The 21,971-nt window shown below is 54.6% G+C and overlaps 1 protein-coding gene across 1 annotated transcript in view; it reads right to left on the bottom strand.

Moving 5' to 3' along the window:
- LOC121269345 (alpha carbonic anhydrase 8-like) overlaps positions 1-21,971 on the bottom strand; it is a 67,358-nt gene that overhangs the window by 24,864 nt on the left and 20,523 nt on the right. The window contains exons 5-10 of the mRNA XM_041173896.1: positions 15,478-15,722; positions 11,526-11,587; positions 10,024-10,056; positions 9,110-9,274; positions 6,869-7,020; positions 1,419-1,511 (exon numbers count right to left, since the gene is read on the bottom strand). Coding sequence (XP_041029830.1) covers positions 1,419-1,511; positions 6,869-7,020; positions 9,110-9,274; positions 10,024-10,056; positions 11,526-11,587; positions 15,478-15,722 — 750 coding nt within the window. The remainder of the gene's footprint in view (positions 1-1,418; positions 1,512-6,868; positions 7,021-9,109; positions 9,275-10,023; positions 10,057-11,525; positions 11,588-15,477; positions 15,723-21,971) is intronic.

The following is a 21,971-nucleotide window of genomic DNA, read 5'->3' as shown; positions in this document are numbered from 1 at the left end:
GGACCCTGTTTAAAGAGGGAGTCACTCCGTCGGGGACCCTGTTTAAAGAGGGAGTCTCTCCCTCGGGGACCCTGTTTAAAGAGGGAGTCTCTCCCTCGGGGACCCTGTTTATTTTGGGAGTCTCTCCGTCAGGGACCCTGTTTAAAGACGGAGTCTCTCCCTCGGGGATCCTGTTTAAATCTCCGTGAGGGACCCTGTTTAAACAGAAAGCCTCTCCAACGTGGACCATGTTTAAAGAGGGAGTCTCTCCGTCAGGGACCCTGTTTAAAGAGGGAGTCTCTCCGTCTGGGAGCCTGTTTAAAGAGGGAGTCTCTCCATCAGGGACCCTGTTTAAAGAGGGAGTCTCTCCATCGGGGACCCTGTTTAAAGGGGCAGTTTCCACATCGGTGACCCTGTTTAAAGAGGGAGTCACTCCGTCGGGGACCCTGTTTAAAGAGGGAGTCTCTCCATCGGGTACCTTGTTTAAAGAGGGCGTCTCTCCCTCGAGGCCCCTGTTTAAAGAGGGAGTCTCTCCCTCGGGGACCCTGTTTATATTGGGAGTCTCTCCGTCAGGGACCCTGTTTAAAGAGGGAGTCTCTCCCTCGGGGATCCTGTTTAAAGAGAGAGTCTCTCCGTGAGGGACCCTGTTTAAACAGAAAGCCCTCCGACGTGGACCATGTTTAAAGAGGGAGTCTCTCCGTCAGGGACCCTGTTTAAAGAGGGACTCTCTCCCTCTGGGACCCTGTTTAAATAGGGAGTATCTCCCTCGGGGACCCTGTTTATTGAGGGAGTCTCTCCATCTGGGACCCTGTTTAAAGAGGGAGCCTTTCCGTCAGGGACCCTGTTTAAAGAGGTAGTCTCTCTGTTGGGTCCCTGTTTAAAGATGGCGTCTCTCTCTCGGGGACCCTGTTTAAAGTGGGTGTCTCTCCATCAGTTACCCTGTTTAAAGAGGGAGTCTTTCCATCAGGGTCCCTGTTTAAACAGGGAGTCTTTCCCTCGGGGCTGCTGTTTAAAGAGGGAGTCTCTCTCTCGGGGACCCTGTTTAAAGAGGGGTCTCTCCGTCGGGGACCCTGTTTAAAGAGGGAGTCTCTCCCTCGGGGTCCCTGTTTAAAGAGGGAGTCCCTCCCTCAGGGACCCTGTTTAATGAGGAAGTCTCTCCGTTGGGGACCCTGTTTAAAGAGGGAGGTCTCTCTGTCAGGGACCCTGTGTAAAGGGTGATTCTCTCCCTTGGGGACCCTGTTTAAAGAGGGGATCTCTCTGTCCGGGACCCTGTTTAAAGAGGGAGTCTCTCCGTAGGGTATCCTGTGTAAAGAAGGAATCTCTCCCTCGGGGACCCTGTTTAAATAGAGAGTCTCTCCCTCGGGGACCCTGTTTAAGGAGGGCGTATCTCCGTCGGGGATTCTGTTTAAAGGCGCGGTTCTCAGTGAGTTTGCCTTTACCTTGAAGAATACTGCAATGACAGCAAGCCCCTCCGGGGATTTCATTGCCTGATCTGAGCTCAGGTATTTGATATTCCAAAACACCAGGTGCATCTGCAAGGAGTACAGACAGAGTCAGTCAGAAGCCTTTAACAACACAACCTGTTAATACAATTCCTCAACACCCCAATGCCTCTCTCTCTCTTTATCTCTCCACCATCTCTCTGCCTCTACTCTACTCTATCTCTCCAGTCTCATTCTCTCTCTCTCTGCAGACTCTCTCTTCCCCAGTCTGTCTCTCTCTCTGCCCCAGTCTCTCTCTCTTTCTCTCTCACCTCCCAGTCTCTCTCTCAGTCTCTCTCTCCCCATCAAGTCTCTGTCTCTGTCTCCAGCCAGTCTCTCTCCCTCTCTCCTCTCCCATCCCTCTCTCTCTCTCTCCTCCCTGTCTCTGTCTCCCTCAAGTCTCTCTATCTCTCTCTCCCTCCCCAGTCTCTCTCTCTCCCTCTCCCCGAGCCTCTCTTCTCTCTCCTCCCTGTCTGTCTCTCCCAGTCTGTCTCTCTCTCTCCCCCAGTCTCTTCATCTCCCCCCAGTCTCTACCTCTCCCCCTCCACCTCAGTCTCTCTCTCTTTCTCTCTCACCTCCCAGTCTCTCTCTCTCTCAGTCTCTTTCTCCCCCAGGTCTCTGCCTCTCTCTCTCCACCTCAATCACTCTCTCACCTCCCAGTCTCTCTCTCAATCTCTGTCTCCCCCTCAAGTCTCTGTCTCTGTCTCCAGCCAGTCTCTCTCCCTCTCTCCCCTCCCATCTCTCTCTCTCTCCCTCTCCCCCAGCCTCTCTCTCTCTCTCCTCCCTGTCTCTGTCTCCCCCAAGTCTCTCTCTCCCTCCCCGTCTCTCTCTTTCTCTCTCTTCCCCAGTCTCTCTCTCTCCTCCAGTCTCTCTCTCTCTCCTCCAGTCTCTCTCTCTCTCTCTTCCCAGTCTCTCTCTACCTCTCCTCCTAATTTCTCTCCCCCAGTCTCTTTCTCTCTCACACCAGTGTCCCTCTCCCTCCTACCAGTCCCTCTCCTCCAGTCTCTCTTTCTCTCTCCCCCAGTCTCTCTCTCTCTCCCTCTCTCCCCCACAGTCTCTCTCTCTCCGCCCAATCACCATCTCTCCACCCCCCCCGGTCCCTCTCTCTCTCTCCTCAGTCACCCTCTCTCCCCCCAGTGCCTCTCTCCTTCTCCCCCCAGTCACTCTCTCTGCCCCCAGTGTCTCTCTCTCTCCCAGTCCCTCTCTCTCTCCCCAGTCTCTATCGCTCTCTGCCCTAGTCTCTCTCTCTCTATCTGCTGTTGTGTTTTTATGATGATATAAAGGCACCAATCACACATACTGGATTGGATAAACATGGTATGGGTTTATTTATTCAGGCGAGGCACATGTGAAGACATCAGAGCTGCGTTCCGCTCATAGCCCAAAGTGAAACTAAAACTGGATCTCATGACACACTTCCCTTTCAGTGATCCCCTGCTGCCAACCCCTAAAGGCTTATTATAACATCCCCCTTTCTTTTTAAACGTAGCTTCGTCCCTCCCAAAGAAGTATAACCATTTACAATACATGCTTAGTTACTGTTACATAAGTGTATCGGACTGATACATCCATGAGCCTCAAAAGCGTTGAGTTAATCCGCCCAGGTCTTGTGATGGTTGCCTCGTCTGGATGTTTCTTTAGTTGCTCACAGTGACCTGTGGGATGGTCCTTCTTGAATGTTGCTCCTGGCTGCATTCGAAATCTTGTCCTCGATGCAATAGGACTGCACGGAGGTTGAGGATTTTGTTTGTCTCCGATTGCACCTCCTCGTTGGGCCTTTGGTGTGTAACGACTTCATGGGACCCTGGTCCTGAACAAATCCTTGTCACCTCGGCTGGCTACCACCTATCTCCTGCTGGGATCCTGGATGTGTCCCAACTGTAAACTTGGCACCCCTGTCCCTCCATTTTTACCGTGCATTTTGGCCATTTTCTCTTGCAGTCTTAAAAGTTGTTCTCTGGTTTCTGAGGGAGTAGAATGGGTAAGAGTAGATAAATTGGTACATACTGGTCTACCAAACATGAGATGGAAGAAGAGTCATACCGGAGTCCCAATGTTAACTTTGTTTCTCTCTCTCCAGAGGTGCTGCCAGACCGGTCAAATTTTCCAGCATTTCCTGTTTTTATTGCGTGAGATCTGCCGGCGATGGAGCCGTTATACTTATAGGAGCCGCTCTCACCTTCCCCTGTCTGGATCTTGCTTGGCCTGATTACATTTGACAACTGGAGATTTCACTGCACAAATCTTTTGTTCAGCTAGGCCTTTAGATCTAGGGTGATGAGGGGAAGAAGTAGTGCGATCGATATTCCACTTCTCACGTATATATCCTGAACTGGCTTACCAATAAACTAAAGCCTGTTATCCGTAATGCTCTCCCCAGGCACACGGAATAGACTCAAAACAGTGCTCAGTGTGTCCAACAGCTTGATGCATTGCACAACTGTCGGATAATGGGGCATTTGGTAGAGTAGTCGAGGATGTCAACTGCTTTACCGAGGACGTGGACATGAAAGGGGCCGGATGTGATTTTGGACCAAGGATGAGGACCAAGAACATCATGAGGAATCAGTGGTTCTTTGAGTTGACTTGGCATATGCTCTTGACATGTCTCACACTTCCTGACAACAACCTCAATGTCATTGTACATACCCAGCTGTATAGACTGTCTCTCCTCCAAGTCTTCTCCTCTGATTTATGCCCATGTGTGACCGGTGAGGTTGTCGAGGAATATCAGGTCACAAAGATTCCAGTAGGCTGACCTGCCTACCTTTAAAAATGACTCCCCAGGAGATACCTAGCTCATCCTGCCAAGGCCAAAATGGTCTCACATGTCTGTGTACACGCTGAGTTGAATCAGACGGGTTCCCACAATTTCTGTGGTGGGGGATCTTTCGCCCTTACTTCTTGCAGCTGTCGGCACTTGCGTAGCGCAAAATGTGCCGGATCAATTGACGGACCTGCATTCTCCTGTGGTGTAACATTGCACCTCTCTTGAAGTTGCCAATTTTTTTGAAACACTCTGGGTATTTTGATGTTAGGCCGTGAGCTGTGGCGATCGGAGTAGCTTCTGAGGTTAATATGCTATGTGAAGCCTGACGGTTTCCATGGAATTGGTGGAAAGCTGGGAATTTCCTTGGTGTGTGGGGAAGGCCACACCTCCCACATGTCTCGCTGGCTCTGGGTGTTCAGGTGAGTGTGTCAGCTTCACACTTATGATCACTTCGCACTTACGTCCATCCTTGAGCAGCTCTCTGATGCTATACATTTTGTGCTTGTCCAGCAGACCTCTCTGGGAGTGGGTGCGATCACCAACTCAGCAATGTTGCCTGCTCGCTCTGTGTTTGAATAATCACATAGCTACCCTTTTCTCTGCATCAATGGGTTCTGTAGACTGTTGTCGAAATGCCAGGGACTCTAGTTGATGAATATGGATGTTTAACTGGATACTGATCTGGTCTTCCAGGAGGATTGCACTCATTTACTAGACACTCAGGCTCTCTCCCCACCCAGTTTCTCTCCCTCCTGTCTCTCCCCTTCAGTTTCTCTCACCCCCAGTCTCCCTCCCCCATTCTCTCCTCTCTCAGTGTCTCTCCCACTGTCTCTCTCCTCCAGTCTCTCCCCCCCCAGTCTTTCTCCCCCATTCTCTCTCCCACAGAGTCTCTCCCCCACTCTCTCTCCTCCCAGTCTCTCTCCTCCCAGTCTCTCTCCTCCTAGTCTCTCACCCCCAGACTCTTTCCCCCAGACTCTCTCTCCCATAGAGTCTCTCCCCCACTCTCTCTCCTCCACTCTCTCTCCTCCCAGTCTCTCCCCTCAGTCTCTCTCCCCCAATCTCTCTCCCCCAGTCTTTCTCTCCCCCGCAGTGTATCTCTCCCACAGTCTTTCTCTCCCATAGCCTCTCTCACCCTAATACCTCTCTCCCATTCTTTCCCCACCATTCTCTCCCCCTTGAGATTCTCTCTCCCACAGTCTCTCTCTCCCCCATTCTCTCTCCCCTCATCTCTCTCCCCCAGTCACCTTCTCCCCACATTCTCTCTCCCCCAGTCTCTCTCCCCCACAGTTTCTGTCCCCCCCAGTATCTCTCTCACCCCAGTCTCTCTCCCTCCAGTCTCTGTCCCCTTAATTTCTCTCACTCCCAGTCCCTCTCCCCCACAGTCTCTCTCCCCCACAGTCCCTCTCCTCTCCAGACTTCCTCCTTCCCAGTCCCTCACTCCCTCTCTCCCCCATTCTCTCACCCCATTCTCTCTCTCTCACAATCTTTCTCTCCCACACTCTCCCCATCTCTTTCCCTCTCTCTCCAAGTCTTTCTCTCCCACTCTCTCCCCCAGACTCTCTCTCCCCCTCTCTCTCCCAAACTCTCTCTACCCTCTCTCTCCCAGACTCCCTCTCCCGCTCTCTCACTATCTCTTTCCCCAGTCTCTCCCTTCCTCATTCTCCCCCAGCCTCTCTCTCCCCCAGCCTCTCTCCTCCAGTCTCTCCCTCCCTCTCTCTCCCCTCCCTCCTCCAGCCTCTGTCCCTCTCTATTCCCCCTCCTCCAGTCTCTCCCTCCCTCTCTCTCCCTTCTCTCTCCTCCAGTCTCTCCCCCTTCTCCCTTCTCTCTCCTCCAGCCTCTGTCCCTCTCTATCCCCCCTCCACCAGTCTCTCCCTCCCTCTCTCTCCCTTCTCTCTCCTCCAGTCTCTGTCCCCCTCTATCTCACTCTCTCCTCCAGTCTCTCCCTCCCTCTCTCTCTCCCCTCCCTCCTCCAGTCTCTGTCCCCCTCTATCTCACTCTCTCCTCCAGTCTCTCCCTCCCTCTCTCTCTCCCCTCCCTCCTCCAGTCTCTGTCCCCCTCTATCTCACTCTCTCCTCCAGTCTCTCCCTCCCTCTCTCTCCCTTCTCTCTCCTCTAGTCTCTCCCTCCCTCTCTCTCCCCTCCTTCCTCCAGTCTCTGTCCCCCTTTATCTCACTCTCTCCTCCAGTCTCTCCCTCCCTCTCTCTCCCTTCTCTCTCCTCCAGTCTCTCCCTCCCTCTCTCTCCCTTCTCTCTCCTCCAGTCTCTCCCTCCCTCTCTCTCCCCTCCCTCCTTCAGTCTGTCTCCCCCTCTATCTCACTCTCTCCTCCAGTCTCTCCCTCCCTCTCTCTCCCTTCTCTCTCCTCCAGTCTCTCCCTCCCTCTCGCTCCCCTCCTTCCTCCAGTCTCTCCCTCCTTCTCTCTCCCTTCTCTCTCCCCAGTCTTTCCCTCCCTCTCTCTCCCATCTCTCCTCTAGTCTCTGTCCCTCTCTCTCCCCTCCTTCCTCCAGTCTCTCCCACCTTCTCTCTCCCTTCTCTCCTCTAGTCTCTCCCACCTTCTCTCTCCCTTCTCTCCTCCAGTCTCTGCCCCTCTCTGTCCCCTCTCCCAACAAGTCTTTCCCAGTCTGCTTCCCCCACTCTCTCACCTCCACTGGGTATCCCTGATGATTTATTCGATGCTCCGAGCCCTGGTCCATTCTCGATCCATCTCCCAAGTGAAAGTGAAACTGCAGCAATTTGAAGATCCCAGGGAGGCAACCACCATACATCAGCACTGGGTACTGAGGGAAGATATGGTCTAGAGGGAGAGAGAGAGAGAGAGAAAGAGACAGAGAGAGAGAGAGACAGAGAGAGAGAGAGACAGAGACAGAGGGAGAGAGGGACAGACAGAGACACAGAGAGAGAGAGAGAGAGAGAGAGACAGAGACAGAGAGAGATAGAGAGAGAGAGAGACAGGGAGACAGAGAGAGAGAGAGAGTGAGAGAGACAGAGGGAGACAGAGTGAGAGACAGAGAGAGAGAGATAGGCAGAGAGAGACAGAGAGAGAGGGGTGAGAGACAGAGAGAGAGAATGCAAGACAGAGAGATAGACAGGGAGAAAGAGAGAGAGAGACAGAGGGAGACAGAGAGAGAGACAGAGAGAGAGAGAGAGATAGAGGGGAGAGAGACAGAGATAGAATGTAAGACACAGAGAGAGAGAGAGAGAGCGAGAGATAGATGGGGAGAGAGAGAGTGAGAGACAGAGGAAGAGAGAGACAGAGGGAGAGAAACAGGACAGAGAAAGAATCAGAGGGAGAGACAGAAAGAGTTAGACAGAGGGACAGACAGAGAGTGACAGAGAGAAAAACAGAGAGAGAAAGAGAAAAACAGAAAGAAACACAGAGACGTATAGATAGAGAGAGAGAGCATGAGATAGAATGAATGAGTGAGAGAAAAAAAATAGGACAGAGAGCGAAGGAATATTAGTGAACCAGATGGGTTTTTACAACAATCGACAATGGTTTCATGGTCATCATTAGACTTTTAATTCCAGGTTTTTATTGAATTCAAATTCCACCATCTGCCTGTGTGCGTGTGTGTTTCCGTCTGTATGTGTGTTTCAGTGTGTCTGTTTAAGTGTGGGTGTGTGTGTGCGTGTGTGTAAGTGTAAGCGTTTGGGCATGTTTGTGTGTGAGTTTGAGTGAGTGTGTGTGTAAATGTATGTGTTTGAGTGAGTGTGTAAGTGTGCGTGTTTGAGTGTGTGTGAGTGTGCATGATTGAGTGTGTGTGTGTAAGTGTATGTGTTTGAGTGAATGAGTGTGTAAGTGTGGGTGTTTGAGTGTGCATGTTTGAGTGTGTGTGAGTGTGCGTGTTTGAGTATATGTGACCATGTGAGTGTGCATGTTTGAGTGTGTGAGTGTGTATGTGTGTGGGTTTGATTGAGTGTGAGTGTGTGTGAGTGTGTGTTTCCATCTGTATGTGTGTTTCAGTGTGAATGTTTGAGTGTGTGTCTGTCTGTTTAAGTGTGGGTGTGTGTGTGCCTGTGCGTAAGTGTAAGTTTTTGGGCATGTTTGTGAGTGTGAGTTTGAGTGAGTGTGAGTGTGTAAGTGTATGTTTGAGTGAGTATGTAAGTGTGTGTGTTTGAGTGTGTGTGAGTGTGCATGATTATGTGTGAGTGTGTAAGTGTATGTGTTTGAGTGAATGAGTGTGTAAGTGTGGGTGTTTGAATGAGCATATATGAGTGTGCGTGTTTGAGTGTATGTGAGTGTGTAAGTGTATGTGTTTGAGTGAATGAGTGTGTAAGTGTGGGTGTTTGACTGTGCATGTTTGAGTGTGTGTGTGTGTGTGTTTGAGTGTGTGTGACCATGTGAGTGTGCGTGTTTGAGTGTGTGTGTGTGTGTAAGTGTTCAGTGTGCATGATTGAGTATGTGTGAGTGTGTAAGTGTATGTGTTTGAGTGAATGAGTGTGTAAGTGTGGGTGTTTGAGTGTGCATGTTTGAGTGTGTGTGTGTGTGTGTGTGTTTGAGTGTGTGTGACCATGTGAGTGTGCGTGTTTGAGTGTGTGTGTGTGTGTAAGTGTTCAGTGTGCATGATTGAGTATGTGTGAGTGTGTAAGTGTATGTGTTTGAGTGAGTTAATGTGTAAGTGTTGCGTGTTTGAGTGTGTGTGTGTGTGTGTTTAAGTGTGTGTGTGTGTGTGTGCGTGTGCGTGTGCGTGTGCGTGTGTGTGTGTCAATGTGTGTGTTTGTGTGCATGTTTGAGTGTGTCAGGTGCTCAGTACTGGGTGTGGGATTGGCTATAACTAGGCCAGGAATGGAGCTGGGCGTCTCCGGCTCTCCGCGTCCACCCACACGAGACGGTTATGTGTCCCATAACCTCCTAAGCACCCGGTAAACGCAGTGTCTCTCACAGTTGTGGCCGTTGTTCTCCAGGGTGGCTCGTATCTCACGGAACGGCCTCTCGATGCGCAGCGTCCTCAGGCTGGGTTTGACGATGGCCCTCGATGTCCGGATGTCGATGGGAGACTGCTGCAGGCCCGAGCAGGCTCGGGAAATCCTGGCCCACGTCCTGGGACCTGGAGAACGAGAAAAATCCAGGCCAGAGGCGGGGAATCATGAACCGGGAGAAAGGGAGGGGGAAGGCACTCCGACAACGCCCCCCCACCCCGATTCCGCCGCTCCCAGGCCTGCAGGCTAGGCCTCAGGCTGCACTGGCGATGGTGTTCGGCGCCTGGGCTACAAGGGGGAGAAGATAGAGGGACAGGGCAGGCATTCCCATCAAGCGCACTGAAGCAACTCAGGGTAGGCCTGAGGCTTAAAGCCGGAGGCCCCCTCCTCCCTCCCTCACATGTCAATGCCCATTCTCTGCGAGCGGATTGACTCAGGCCTAATTCAGGCCTCCTACTGGGGCATTGAGAGCGACAATACAACACGTTGAGTGTGGTGAAAATCGCTCAGGGGGCCTAAGGCAGACATAAATCCGACACCGGCCCGAGCCTCGTAACGGGGCCTATTAGGGACTTAACGGGCCAAAGCTCAGTCATAGAGGGAGTTTGTAAAGTGCATCTTGAAAAGGGAGAGAGAGAGAGAGAGAGAGGGAAGAGAGTCGGAGAGTTTCGGGGAGGGGAGTTCCTGCTCCGTATGTGAGTGGGTCTTAGGGCCAACTCCGGGTGTGGGATTGGACAGTTCACCACTAGGCCGGATCTGGGGCCTGGTCGAGGACTGACCACAGACCGTATCCCGAAGGGGCCAGGTCTCGGGTTCGATCCCCGGCAGGTTTGGAAGGAGTGAAGAGGGGGTTTAGGGGAATCAGAGGTGGACTTACCGCACTTGTGATTCGCATAGCACCAGCTGTGAGCTGTGGAGGAATTCAGAGAAGGGGCCTCGTGAGCTTGGGTGCGTTTTGAAGAGGCCGCACGCCTCGTCGCTGTTCCTCATCACGACCCCACCCTTCAGTCCCACCCGCGTCACATCCCTCTCCACCCGACACAGAACAACCCGCTGCACAGGAAGAGGTCATTCAGCCCATCGTGTCACAGCTACCCAAGATAGGAAGCACAAGAGATTTGAATTAGGAGCAGGAGGCCATTCAGCCCCTCGAGCCTGCTCAACCCATTCAGTAAGATCGTGGCTGACCCGATTGTGGCCTTAATTACACTTTCCCCCCTACCCTCTCCCCACCATAACCCTCGACCGCCACCCCCCCCTTGTCGATCAGAAACCTGTCTAACTCAGCCTTGAATATATTCTCTGGGGTGGGGGGGTGGGGGGAGAGAATTCCACAGACTCACGACCCTCCGAGAGAGGAAATTCCTCCTCATCTCCGTCTTCAATGGGAGACCCCTCATTCTGAAACTATGCCCCCGCCATTCTGGAATCCCACCCCACGAGGGGAAAACAGCCTCTCAGCATCCACCCTGTCAAGCCCCCCTCCCTCCAGAATCTGATATGTTTCAATAAGACCACCCCTCATTCTTCTAAACTCCAATGGGTACAGGGCCCAACCTGCTCACCCTTTCCTCATCGGACAAACCCCCTTCACCCCAGGAATCGTCCCAGTGAACCTTCTCTGAACGGCCTCCAATGCGAGTGTATCGATCCTTAAGTGAGGAGACTGAAACTGTCCACAGGGCTCCAGGAGCAGCCTCACCAACGCCCTGTACAGTTGGAGCAAGACTTCCCGACTTTTATACTCCAGCCCCCTCGCAACAAAGACCAACATTGCATTTCCCTCCCGAACCACTTGCTGCAGCTGCAGACTAACTCATTGTGATTGATGTACCCGGACACCCAGGTCCCTCTGTACCACAGCGTTCTGCAGCCTCTATCACTGTTTTAAGAATATTCTGTTCCTCCATTCCTCCTGCTAAAGCGGACATTGTCACATTTTCTTGCATCTTACTCAATCTGTCAAATGTTTGCCTACTCACTTCACCTGTCTATATCCCGTTAAATCTGTTCCCTCGATTGCGGAATTCTCTGTGAAGAGAAATCATTCCCCCAAACTCATTCAGTCTTACCCGTCATAATATACTGCATCACCATTAAATCTGCTTCAAGTCTCCCACTCAAAGGAAAACTACGGGAGCCTGTTCAATCTTTCCTCATTGCTAAAATTCACCAGTCTCAACAACGCTTCAGTAAATCTGCTTCACGCTCTGAAGGCATTGCCATCACTGAATCCCCCGCTACAAAACATCCTGGGGGGTTCCCATTGACCAGAAACTGAACTGGACCAGCCATATAAATACTCTGGCTACAAGAGCAGGTCAGAGGCTGGGAATCCTGCGGAGAGTAACTCACCTCCTGACTGCCCCCGAAGCTTACCGTATAATGATGGAAAGAGAGAGGCCAGGACAAGAAACAGCAAGTGAGTCAATTCGTTCATCCTAGGGAAAAATCACAGAGAGAGTGACAAAATAAGTCAGTAAATCCCTCCAGCTCCTAAACCCGTCCTGATCTATGTAACTTACTCCAGCCTCTACACCCCTCCCTATCTCTGTAACCTCCTCCAGCCCCTACAACCCTCCCTATCTCTGTAACCTCCTCCAGCCTCTACACCCCTCCCTATCTCTGTAACCTCCTCCAGCCCCTACAACCCTCCCTATCTCTGTAACCTCCTCCAGCCCCTACAACCCTCCCTATCTCTGTAACCTCCTCCAGCCTCTATACCCCTCCCTATCTCTGTAACCTCCTCCAGCCCCTACAGCCCTCCCTATCTCTGTAACATCCTCCAGACTCTACAACTCTCCCTATCTCTGTAACCTCCTCCAGCCCCTACAAACCTCCTTATCTCTGTAACCTCCTCCAGCCCCTACAACACTCCCTATCTCTGTAACCTCCTCCAGCCCCTATAACCCTCCCTATCTCTGTCACCTCCTCCAGCCTCTACAACCCTCCCTATCTCTGTAACCTCCTCCAGCCCATACAATCCTCCCGATCTCTGTAACCTGCTCCAGGACCTACAGCCGTTACCTATCTGTGTCCCCCTTAGGCACCTAAACCCTCCCGATCTCTGTGACCTCCTGCAGCCCCTACAACCCTCATTATCTCTGTCACCTCTTCCAGCCCCTACAACCCTCCCTATCTCTGTAACCCCCGTGAGCCCAGACAACCCTCCCTATCTCTGTAACCTCCTCCAACCCTTACAACATTCCAATCTCTGCAACCTCCTCCAGCCCCTACAACCCTCCCTGTCTCTGTAACCTCCTCCAGCAACTACAGCCTTCCTTATCTATGTAACCTCCTCCAACCACTACAACACTCCCTATATCTGTAACCTCCTCCAGCTCCTACAACTCTCCCTATCTCTGTAACCTCCTCCAGCACTGACAAACCTCCCTATCTCTGTAAATCTCTCCAGCTCCTATAAAACTCCAAAAGCCTGTAACCTACTTCAGCACTAACAAACCTCCCTATCTCTGTAAATCTCTCCAGCTCCTATCAAACTCCAAGAGCCTGTAACCTACTTCAGCATGTACAAACCTCCCTATCTTTGTAACCACCTCCAGCCCCTACAACGCTCCCTATCTCTGTAACCTCCTCCAGCCCTAGAACCCTCCCTATAGATGTAACCTCCTCCAGCCATACAACCCTCCCTATATCTGTAACCTCCTCCAGCCCCTACAACACTCCCTATCTCTATAACCTCCTCGAGCTGCTACAACCCTCCCTATCTCTGTAACCTCCTCCAGCCCCTACAACCCACTATTTCTCTCTAATCTCTGCCCCTACAGACCTCCCTACCTCTGTAACCTCCTCCAGCACCTGCAACCCACCCAATCTCTGTAACCTCCTCCAGCTCCTACACCCCTCCCTATCTCTGTAACCTCCTGCAGCCCATACAACCCTCCCTATCTCTGTAATCCCCTCCATTCCCTACACCCTCCCTATCTCTGTGACCTCCTCCAGCCCCTACAATCTTCTCTATCTCTGTAACTCCTTCCATCCTCTATAACCTCCCTATCTCTGAAACCTCCTCCAACACCTAAAACCCTCCATAAATCTGTAACCTCCTCCAGCCCCTACAACCCTCCCTATCTCTGTAATCCCCTCCAGCCCCGACAACTTTACCTATCTCTGTAACCTCCTCCAACCTCTACAACCCTCCCAACCCTGTAACCTCCTCCAGCCCGACAACCCTCCGAATACCTCCTCTAACCCCTACAACCCTCCCTATCTCTGTAACATCCTCAGGTTCCTACAACTCTCCCTATCTCTGTAACATCCTCCAGCCACTACAACCCTCCCTATCCCTCTAACATCTCCAGCCCCTACTAAAATCCCTATCTCTATAACCTCCTCCAGTCCCTAGAACCCTCCCTATCTCTGTAACCTCCTCCAGCCCCTAAAACTCCCCCTATCTCTGCAAGCTCCTCCAGCCCATATACCCCTCCCTATCTCTCTAACCTCTCCAGCCCCTACTAGACTCCCAATCTCTGTAACCTTCTCCAGCCCTACAACCCTCTCTTTCTCTCTAACCTCTGGCTCCTGCAGCCCTCCCTATCTCTGTAACCTCCTCCAGCACCTACAACACTCCCTATCTCTGTAATCCCCTCCATTCCCTACACCCTCCATATCTCTGTAACCTCCTTCCAGTCCCTATAACCTCCCTATCTCTGGAACATCCTCCAACACCTAAAACCCTCCATAAATCTGTAACCTCCTCCAGCCCCCACAACCCTCCCTATCTCTGTAATTCCCTCCAGCCCCGACAACTTTCCCTATCTCTATAACCTCCTCCAACCTCTACAACCCTCCAATCTCTGTGACTTCCTCCAGCCCCTAAAACCCTCTCTATCTCTTTAACCTCCTCCAGAACCTACAAACCTCCCTAACTCTGTAAATCCCACCAGGTCCTATAAAAGTCACAAAGCCTGTAATCTCCTCCAGTCTCTACAACCCTCCCTATCTCTCTAACCTCCTCCAGCCCCTACAACCCTCCCTATCTCTGTAACCTCCTCCAGCCCCTACAACCCTCCCTATCTCTGTAATCCCCTCCATTCCCTACACCCTCCATAACTCTGTAACCTCCTCTAGCCCCTACAACCCTCTCTATCTCTGTACCTCCTTCTGGCCCTATAACCTCCCTATCTCTGGAACCTCCTCCAACACCTAAAACCCTCCATAATTCTGTAACCTCCTCCAGCCCCCACAACCCTCCCATTCTCTGTAACCCCATCCAGCCCCGACAACTTTCCCTATCTCTGTAACCTCCTCCAACCTCTACAACCCTCCCTATCTCTGTAACCTCCTCCAACCTCTACAACCCTCCCTATCTCTGTATCCTCCTCCAGCCCCTAAAACCCTCACTATCTCTTTAACCTCCTCCCGCACCTACAACCCTCCCTATCTCTGTAACCTCCTCCAGCCCCTACAGCCCTCCCTATCTCTGTAACCTCCTCCAGCCCCTACAACCCTCCCTATCTCTGTAACTTCCTCCAGCCCCTAAAACCCTCCCTATCTCTCTAACCTCTCCAGCCCCAACTACACTCCCTATCTCCGTAACTTCCTCCAGTCCCTAGAACCCTCCCTAACTCTGTTACCTCCTCCAGCCCCTACCACGCTCCTTATCTCTGTAACCTCCTCCAGCCCGTACAACCCTCCCTATCCCTGTAACCTCCTCCAGCCCCTACAACCCTCCCTTTCTCTGTAACCTCCTCCAGCCCCTCAGTACTGACACTCCGACATTGCCCCCCCACTATGCTGTACTCTCAGTTCTGAACACCTCTTGTGCGATCCCTTTGCACGTCCCCACCCATCTCCTTTTCGACTCCGTTCTCAGGGGGATCTGTCACTCCGGGTTTTGAACTGCACTCCAGCTTTCAAGAAAAATATCAATCGACCTGGTTCTGTACCCTCCATTTGGAGACTTGATCGGCACCTTCATCCATCACCTTTAGCATTCGCTCCCTCCACCACCGACGCACAGTAGCAGCAGTGTGTGTACCATCTACAAGATGCACTGCAGCAACTCACCAAGGCTCCTTCAACAGCACCTTCCAAACCCACGACCTCTACCATCTAGAAGGACAAGGGCAGCAGACACATGGGGAACACCCACCACCTGGAAGTTCCCCTCCGAGCCACTCACCATCCTGACTTGGGAATATATCGGCCGTTCCTTCACTGTCGCTGGGTCAAAATCCTGGAACTCGCTCCCTAACAGAGCGGTGGGTGTACCTACACCACATGGGGACTGCAGCGGCTCAAGAAGGCAGCTCAACCACCACCTTCTCAAGGGGGCAATTAGGGACGGGCAGTAAGTGCTGGTGCCCACATGCCCTGCATACCTTGGAACTCGATGGCCAGGGTTTGCAGGGTGATGGGCGACCCACCATCGGCACCAGCCCCCGCCCACCAGCCTGCGATCCCACGCTGTTTGGCCGATCGGCGGCCAGCCAGCCTCAGGAGCTGCTGGGGCGAGGGCGTGGGCGTGGGCGTGGGAGAGGGAGAGGGAGGGGGAGGGGGAGGGGGTCGAACAAGTCCGAGCAGGCCCGGCAGGAGCACACGACGAAGGTGGCCCTGAAGGCAGAGAGAGAGAGAGCGGAGGAATTTTAAAATCAAACACAGAGGCTCGTAGCAAAAACAAAACTCCCGACGTGGGACAAACTCCCAGCAGCGTCATCAGAATAAAGAGCTGGCCCAAAGGTTCACCTTGTTTTTACTCAATAGGCAGAGGGGCTGGGGAGTGAGGTGGGGTGGGGGGGGGAGCGTAGGGTGGAAAACTCAGCCCGCTGCGTGGGTGAGGTTCACTGAGAGATGGATTCTACCCCCCCCGAATCACCACCCAACTCCCCTGCCAACCCACTAACGTTGGACCAGGCAGCCTGGAACATGGTTAAGACAATTACTTAAGGGCCTCAACAGGCCTGGTCATTGTCGGAGGGCGAGCTGCCCGCTCTCGCCAGCGCCCCCCATCCGGGAGGTCACCACTGTGGGACAGAACGCTGAACCGACATCAATCCCCCCCCACGCGCCCTTGCTGAATGCACCCCACCACCACACACCCCCCCCCCCCAACCATTGTGGGGGGGTGAAATCACCCACCCCCGTGTTTCAGGCTCCCTTAGCTCCTCTTCAACAGGGGGCTGGGCGCCTCCCTCCCTCCCTCTACCCCGAATCCTGGCTGATCCCCCCCCCGACCTCCCCCCACCACCCCTGAGCTGACCTACCAGCTCCTTTCCAGCCTGGCCGGCCAGCGTCTCTCCCCCACCCCCAACCTCCCCGCCACCCTCCTCCAACAGCCCCCGAGCTCACCTTTCCAGCCTGACCGGCCAGCGTCTCTCACCAGCCCCCCAAACCCACCCACCAAACCACAGCCACCCCCGCGCCCCCGCTCGGAGCCCCTCTCCCTCCCCGGCGGCCGGAGATGCTCCCTCCGCAGTCACTGTGTCCTTGCCTGGTGTTCCCTGCCTGGGAAATGTGTCCGACACACACACACACACACACACACACCCCCTGGTTAACCCTCCTCCGCCCCCCCCTTCCCCGCCCTCTGGTGACGCAGCTGATTACAGCCTTCGCCAGCCCACAGAACACAACAGACAGGGCCTCCTCCAGACCACGAGTCACCCACCAGCACACGCTCGGTGGTTTTCCCTCCTCCTCCTCCCTCTCCCTCTCTCCCTCTCTCTCCCTCTCTCTCTCTCTCTCTCTCTCACTCTCCCTCTCTCCCTCTCTCTCTCTCACTCTCTCCCTCTCTCCCTCTCTCTCTCTCACTCTCTCCCTCTCCCTCTCCCTCTCTCTCCCTCCCTCTCCCTCTCCCTCTCTCTCTCTCACTCTCTCCCTCTCCCTCTCCCTCTCTCTCCCTCCCTCTCCCTCTCTCTCTTTCCCTCTCTCTCTCTCTCTCTCTCTCTCACAGCGTGGGAAGGCTCACTGGGGTGTGGGGTGGTGGGGAGGTTAGTGCAGTGCAGGGGAGAGGAGGGGACAGGGATGGGCGGTGCACCACTCCCTCAGTACTGACCCTCTGACAGTGCGGCACTTTCTCAGCACTGACCCTCCGACAGTGCAGCGCTCCCTCAGTACTGAACCTCCGACAGTGCAGCACTTCCTCAGTACTGACCCTCCGACAGTGCAGCGCTCCCTCAGTACTGACCCTCCGACAGTGCAGCACTTCCTCAGTACTGACCCTCCGACAGTGCAGCACTTCCTCAGTACTGACCCTCCGACAGTGCAGCGCTCCCTCAGTACTGACCCTCCGCCAGTGCAGCACTCCCTCAGTACTGACCCTCTGACAGTGCGGTTCTCCCTCAGTGCTGACCCTCCGACAGTGCGGCACTCCCTCAGTACTGACCCTCTGACAGTGCTGCACTCCCTCAGTACTGAGCCTCTGACAGTGCAGCGCTACCTCAGTACTGACCGTCCGACAGTGCAGCACTCCCTCAGTACTGAACCTCCGACAGTGCAGCACTCCCTCAGAACTGACCCTCCGACAGTGCGGCACTCCCTCAGTACTGACCGTCTGACAGTGCGGCACTCCCTCAGTACTGACCCTCCGACAGTGCGGTAATCCCTCATTAATGACCGTCCGACAGTGCGGCGCTCCCTCAGTACTGAACCTCTGACAGTGCGGCACTCACTCAGTACTGACCCTCCGACAGTGCGGCACTCACTCAGTACTGACCCTCTGATAGTGCAGCACTCCCTCAGTACTGAACCTCCGACAGTGCGGCACTCACTCAGTACTGACCCTCCGACAGTGCGGCACTCCCTCAGTACTGACCCTCCGACAGTGCGGCTCTCCCTCAGTACTGACCCTCCGACAGTGGAGCACACCCTCAGTACTGACCCTCCGACAGTGCAGCACTCGCTCAGTAATGACCCTCCAACAGTGCAGCACTCCCTCAGTACTGACCCTCCGACAGTGCAGCACTCCCTCAGTACTGACCCTCTGATAGTGCAGCACTCCCTCAGTACTGACCCTCCGACAGTGCAGCACTCCCTCAGCACTGACCCTCCGACAGTGCGGCACTCCCTCAGTACTGACCCTCCGACAGTGCGCACTCCCTCATTACTGACCCTCTGACAATGCAGCGCTGCCTCATTCCTGATCATCTGCCAATTTGATGAGCCCTATCTCTGTCATTCCCTCCCTACAGCGTTCTCTCTGTCTCTCTCTGTCTCTCTCTGTCTGTCTCTCTCTCTCTCTGTCCCTCTGTCTCTCTCTCTCTATCTCCCTCTCTCTTTCTCTATCCCTCTCTCTGTCTCTCTCTCTGTCTCTGTCTCTCTCTGTCTCTCTCTCTCTGTCTCTCTCTCTCTGTCTCTCTCTCTGTGTCTCTCTCACTGTCTCTCTCTCTCCCTCTCTCTGTCTCTCACTCTGTCTCTCTTGAAACTTCTTTAACCAAACTTTTCATCACCTAGTCTTATATCCCCTTGGTGGGTTCCACGTTAGATTTCTCTCTGGTTTCTGTGCCTGCGAAGTGTTTTGGTATGTTTTTTATCACAATGAGAGTGCTATATAAATGCAATTCATTGTTGTTCCCCCCCTTGCCGTGACAGCTGCTCCTCTTCAGCAGGGAGCTGGGCGGCTCCCTCCCGCTCTCCCTCTCCCCCGAATCCTGGCTGATCCCCATGTCCTCCCTCCACCACCACCCCCCCGACCTCCCGCCAAAACCCCACTGCCCTCCCACCAACCCCCCCGCCCTACCCCCACCACCCCCGAGCTCACCTCCCCAGATACTTTCCAGCCTGACCGGCTGGCTTCTCTCCGCACCCCCACCCCAACCCTGACCCCCGCGCCCCCGCTCGGAGCCCCTCTCCCTCCCCGGCGGCCGGAGATGCTCCCTCCGCAGTCACTGTGTCTTGCCTGGTGTTCCCTGCCTGGGAAATGTGTCCGACACACACACACACACACACACACACCCCCTGGTTAACCCTCCTCCGCCCCCCCCTTCCCCGCCCTCTGGTGACGCAGCTGATTACAGCCTTCGCCAGCCCACAGAACACAACAGACACGGCCTCCTCCAGACCACGAGTCACCCACCAGCACACGCTCGGTGGTTTTCCCTCCTCCTCCCTCTCCCTCTCTCCCTCTCTCTCCCTCTCTCTCTCTCACTCTCTCTCTCCCTCTCTCCCTCTCCCTCTCTCCCTCTCCCTCTCCCTCCCTCTCTCTCTCTCTCTCTCTCTCCCAGCGTGGGAAGGCTCACTGGGATGTGGGGTGGTGGGGAGGTTAGTGGGGTGAAGGGGAGAGGAGGGGACAGGGATGGGCGGTGCGCCACTCCCTCAGTACTGACCCTCCGACAGTGCGGCACTCCCGCAGTACTGACCCTCCGACAGTGCAGCACTCCCTCAGTACTGACCCTCCAACAGTGCAGCACTCCCTCAGTACTGATCCTCCGCCAGTGCAGCAATCCCTCAGTACTGACCCTCCGACAGTGCGGCACTCCCTCAGTACTGACCCTCCGACAGTCTGGTGCTCCCTCAGTACTGACCCTCCGACAGTGCGGCACTCCCACAGTACTGACCATCTGACAGTGCGGCACTCCCTCGGTACTGACCCTCCGACAGTGCGGCACTCCCTCAGTAGTGACCCTCCAATAGTGTGGCACTACCTCAGTACTGACCCCCTGACAGTGCAGCACTCCCTCAGTACTGACCCTCTGACAGTGCGGCAGTCCCTCAGTACTGACCCTCGGACAGTACAGCACTCCCTCAGTACTGACCCTCTGACAGTGCGGCAGTCCCTCAGTACTGACCCTCTGACAGTGCAGCACTCCCTCAGTACTGAACATCTGACCGTGCAGCACTCCCTCAGAACTGACCCTCCGACAGTGCGGCGCTCCCTCAGTACTGACCCTCTGACAGTGCGACACTCCCTCAGTACTGACCCTCTGACAGTGCGGCACTCCCTCAGTACTGAACCTCCGACAGTGCAGCCCTCCCTCAGTACTGACCCTCTGACAGTGCAGCACTGCCTCATTCCTGATCATCTGCCAATTTGATGAGCCCTATCTCTGGCATTCCCTCCCTACAGCGTTCTCTATCTCCCTCTCTCTTTCTCTCTCCCTCTCTCTCTGTCTCTCTGTCTCTCTCTCTTTCTTTCTTTCTCTTTCTCTCTCTGTCTCTCTCTCTCTCTTGAAACTTCTTTAACCAAACTTTTCATCACCTAGTCTTATATCCCCTTGGTGGGTTCCACGTTAGATTTCTCTCTGGTTTCTGTGCCTGCGAAGTGTTTTGGTATGTTTGTTTTCACAATGAGAGTGCTATAGAAATGCAATTCATTGTTGTTCCCCCCCTTGCCGTGACAGCTGCTCCTCTTCAGCAGGGAGCTGGGCACTTCCCTCCCGCTCTCCCTCTCCCCCGAATCCTGGCTGATCCCCATGTCCTCCCTCCACCACCACCCCCCCGACCTCCCGCCAAAACCCCACTGCCCTCCCACCAACCCCCCCGCCCTACCCCCACCACCCCCGAGCTCACCTCCCCAGATACTTTCCAGCCTGACCGGCTGGCTTCTCTCCGCACCACCACCCCAACCCTGACCCCCGCGCCCCCGCTCGGAGCCCCTCTCCCTCCCCGGCGGCCAGAGATGCTCCCTCCGCAGTCACTGTGTCCTTGCCTGGTGTTCCCTGCCTGGGAAATGTGTCCGACACACACACACACACACACACACACCCCCTGGTTAACCCTCCTCCGCACCCCCCTTCCCCGCCCTCTGGTGACGCAGCTGATTACAGCCTTCGCCAGCCCACAGAACACAACAGACACGGCCTCCTCCAGACCACGAGTCACCCACCAGCACACGCTCGGTGGTTTTCCCTCCTCCTCCTCCCTCTCCCTCTCTCCCTCTCTCTCCCTCTCTCTCACTCTCCCTCTCTCTCTCTCACTCTCTCCCTCTCCCTCTCTCTCCCTCCCTCTCCCTCTCCCTCTCTCCCTCTCTCTCTCTCTCACTCTCTCCCTCTCCCTCTCCCTCTCTCTCTCTCACTCTCTCCCTCTCCCTCTCCCTCTCTCTCTCTCTCTCTCTCTCACAGCGTGGGAAGGCTCACTGGGGTGTGGGGTGGTGGGGAGGTTAGTGGAGTGCATGGGAGAGGAGGGGACAGGGATGGGCAGTGCGCCACTCCCTCAGTACTGACCCTCCGACAGCGCAGCACTCCCTCAGTACTGACCCTCCAACAGTGCAGCACTCCCTCAGTACTGAACCTCTGACAGTGCGGCACTCCCTCAGTACTGACCCTCCGACAGTGCAGCACTTCCTCAGTACTGACCCTCCGACAGTGCAGCACTTCCTCATTACTGACCCTCCGACAGTGCAGCGCTCCCTCAGTACTGACCCTCCGCCAGTGCAGCACTCCCTCAGTACTGACCCTCTGACAGTGCGGTTCTCCCTCAGTGCTGACCCTCCGACAGTGCGGCACTCCCTCAGTACTGACCCCCTGACAGTGCTGCACTCCCTCAGTACTGAGCCTCTGACAGTGCAGCGCTCCCTCAGTACTGACCCTCCGACAGTGCAGCACTCCCTCAGTACTGAACCTCCGACAGTGCAGCACTCCCTCAGTACTGACCGTCTGACAGTGCGGCACTCCCTCAGTACTGACCCTCCGACAGTGCGGCACTCCCTCAGTACTGAACCTCCGACAGTGCGGCCCTCCCTCAGTACTGACCCTCCGACAGTGCAGCCCTCCCTCAGTACTGACCCTCCGACAGTGCGGCGCTCCCTCAGTACTGACCCCCCGACAGTACAGCACTCCCTCAGTACTGACCCTCTGACAGTGCGGCACTCCCTCAGTACTGACCCTCCGACAGTGCGGCACTGCCTCATTCCTGATCATCTGCCAA

This window comes from Carcharodon carcharias, chromosome 24 (genome assembly GCF_017639515.1).
Source record: "Carcharodon carcharias isolate sCarCar2 chromosome 24, sCarCar2.pri, whole genome shotgun sequence".
NCBI lineage: Eukaryota > Metazoa > Chordata > Chondrichthyes > Lamniformes > Lamnidae > Carcharodon > Carcharodon carcharias.
This window is presented reverse-complemented; position numbering and strand designations above follow the sequence as displayed.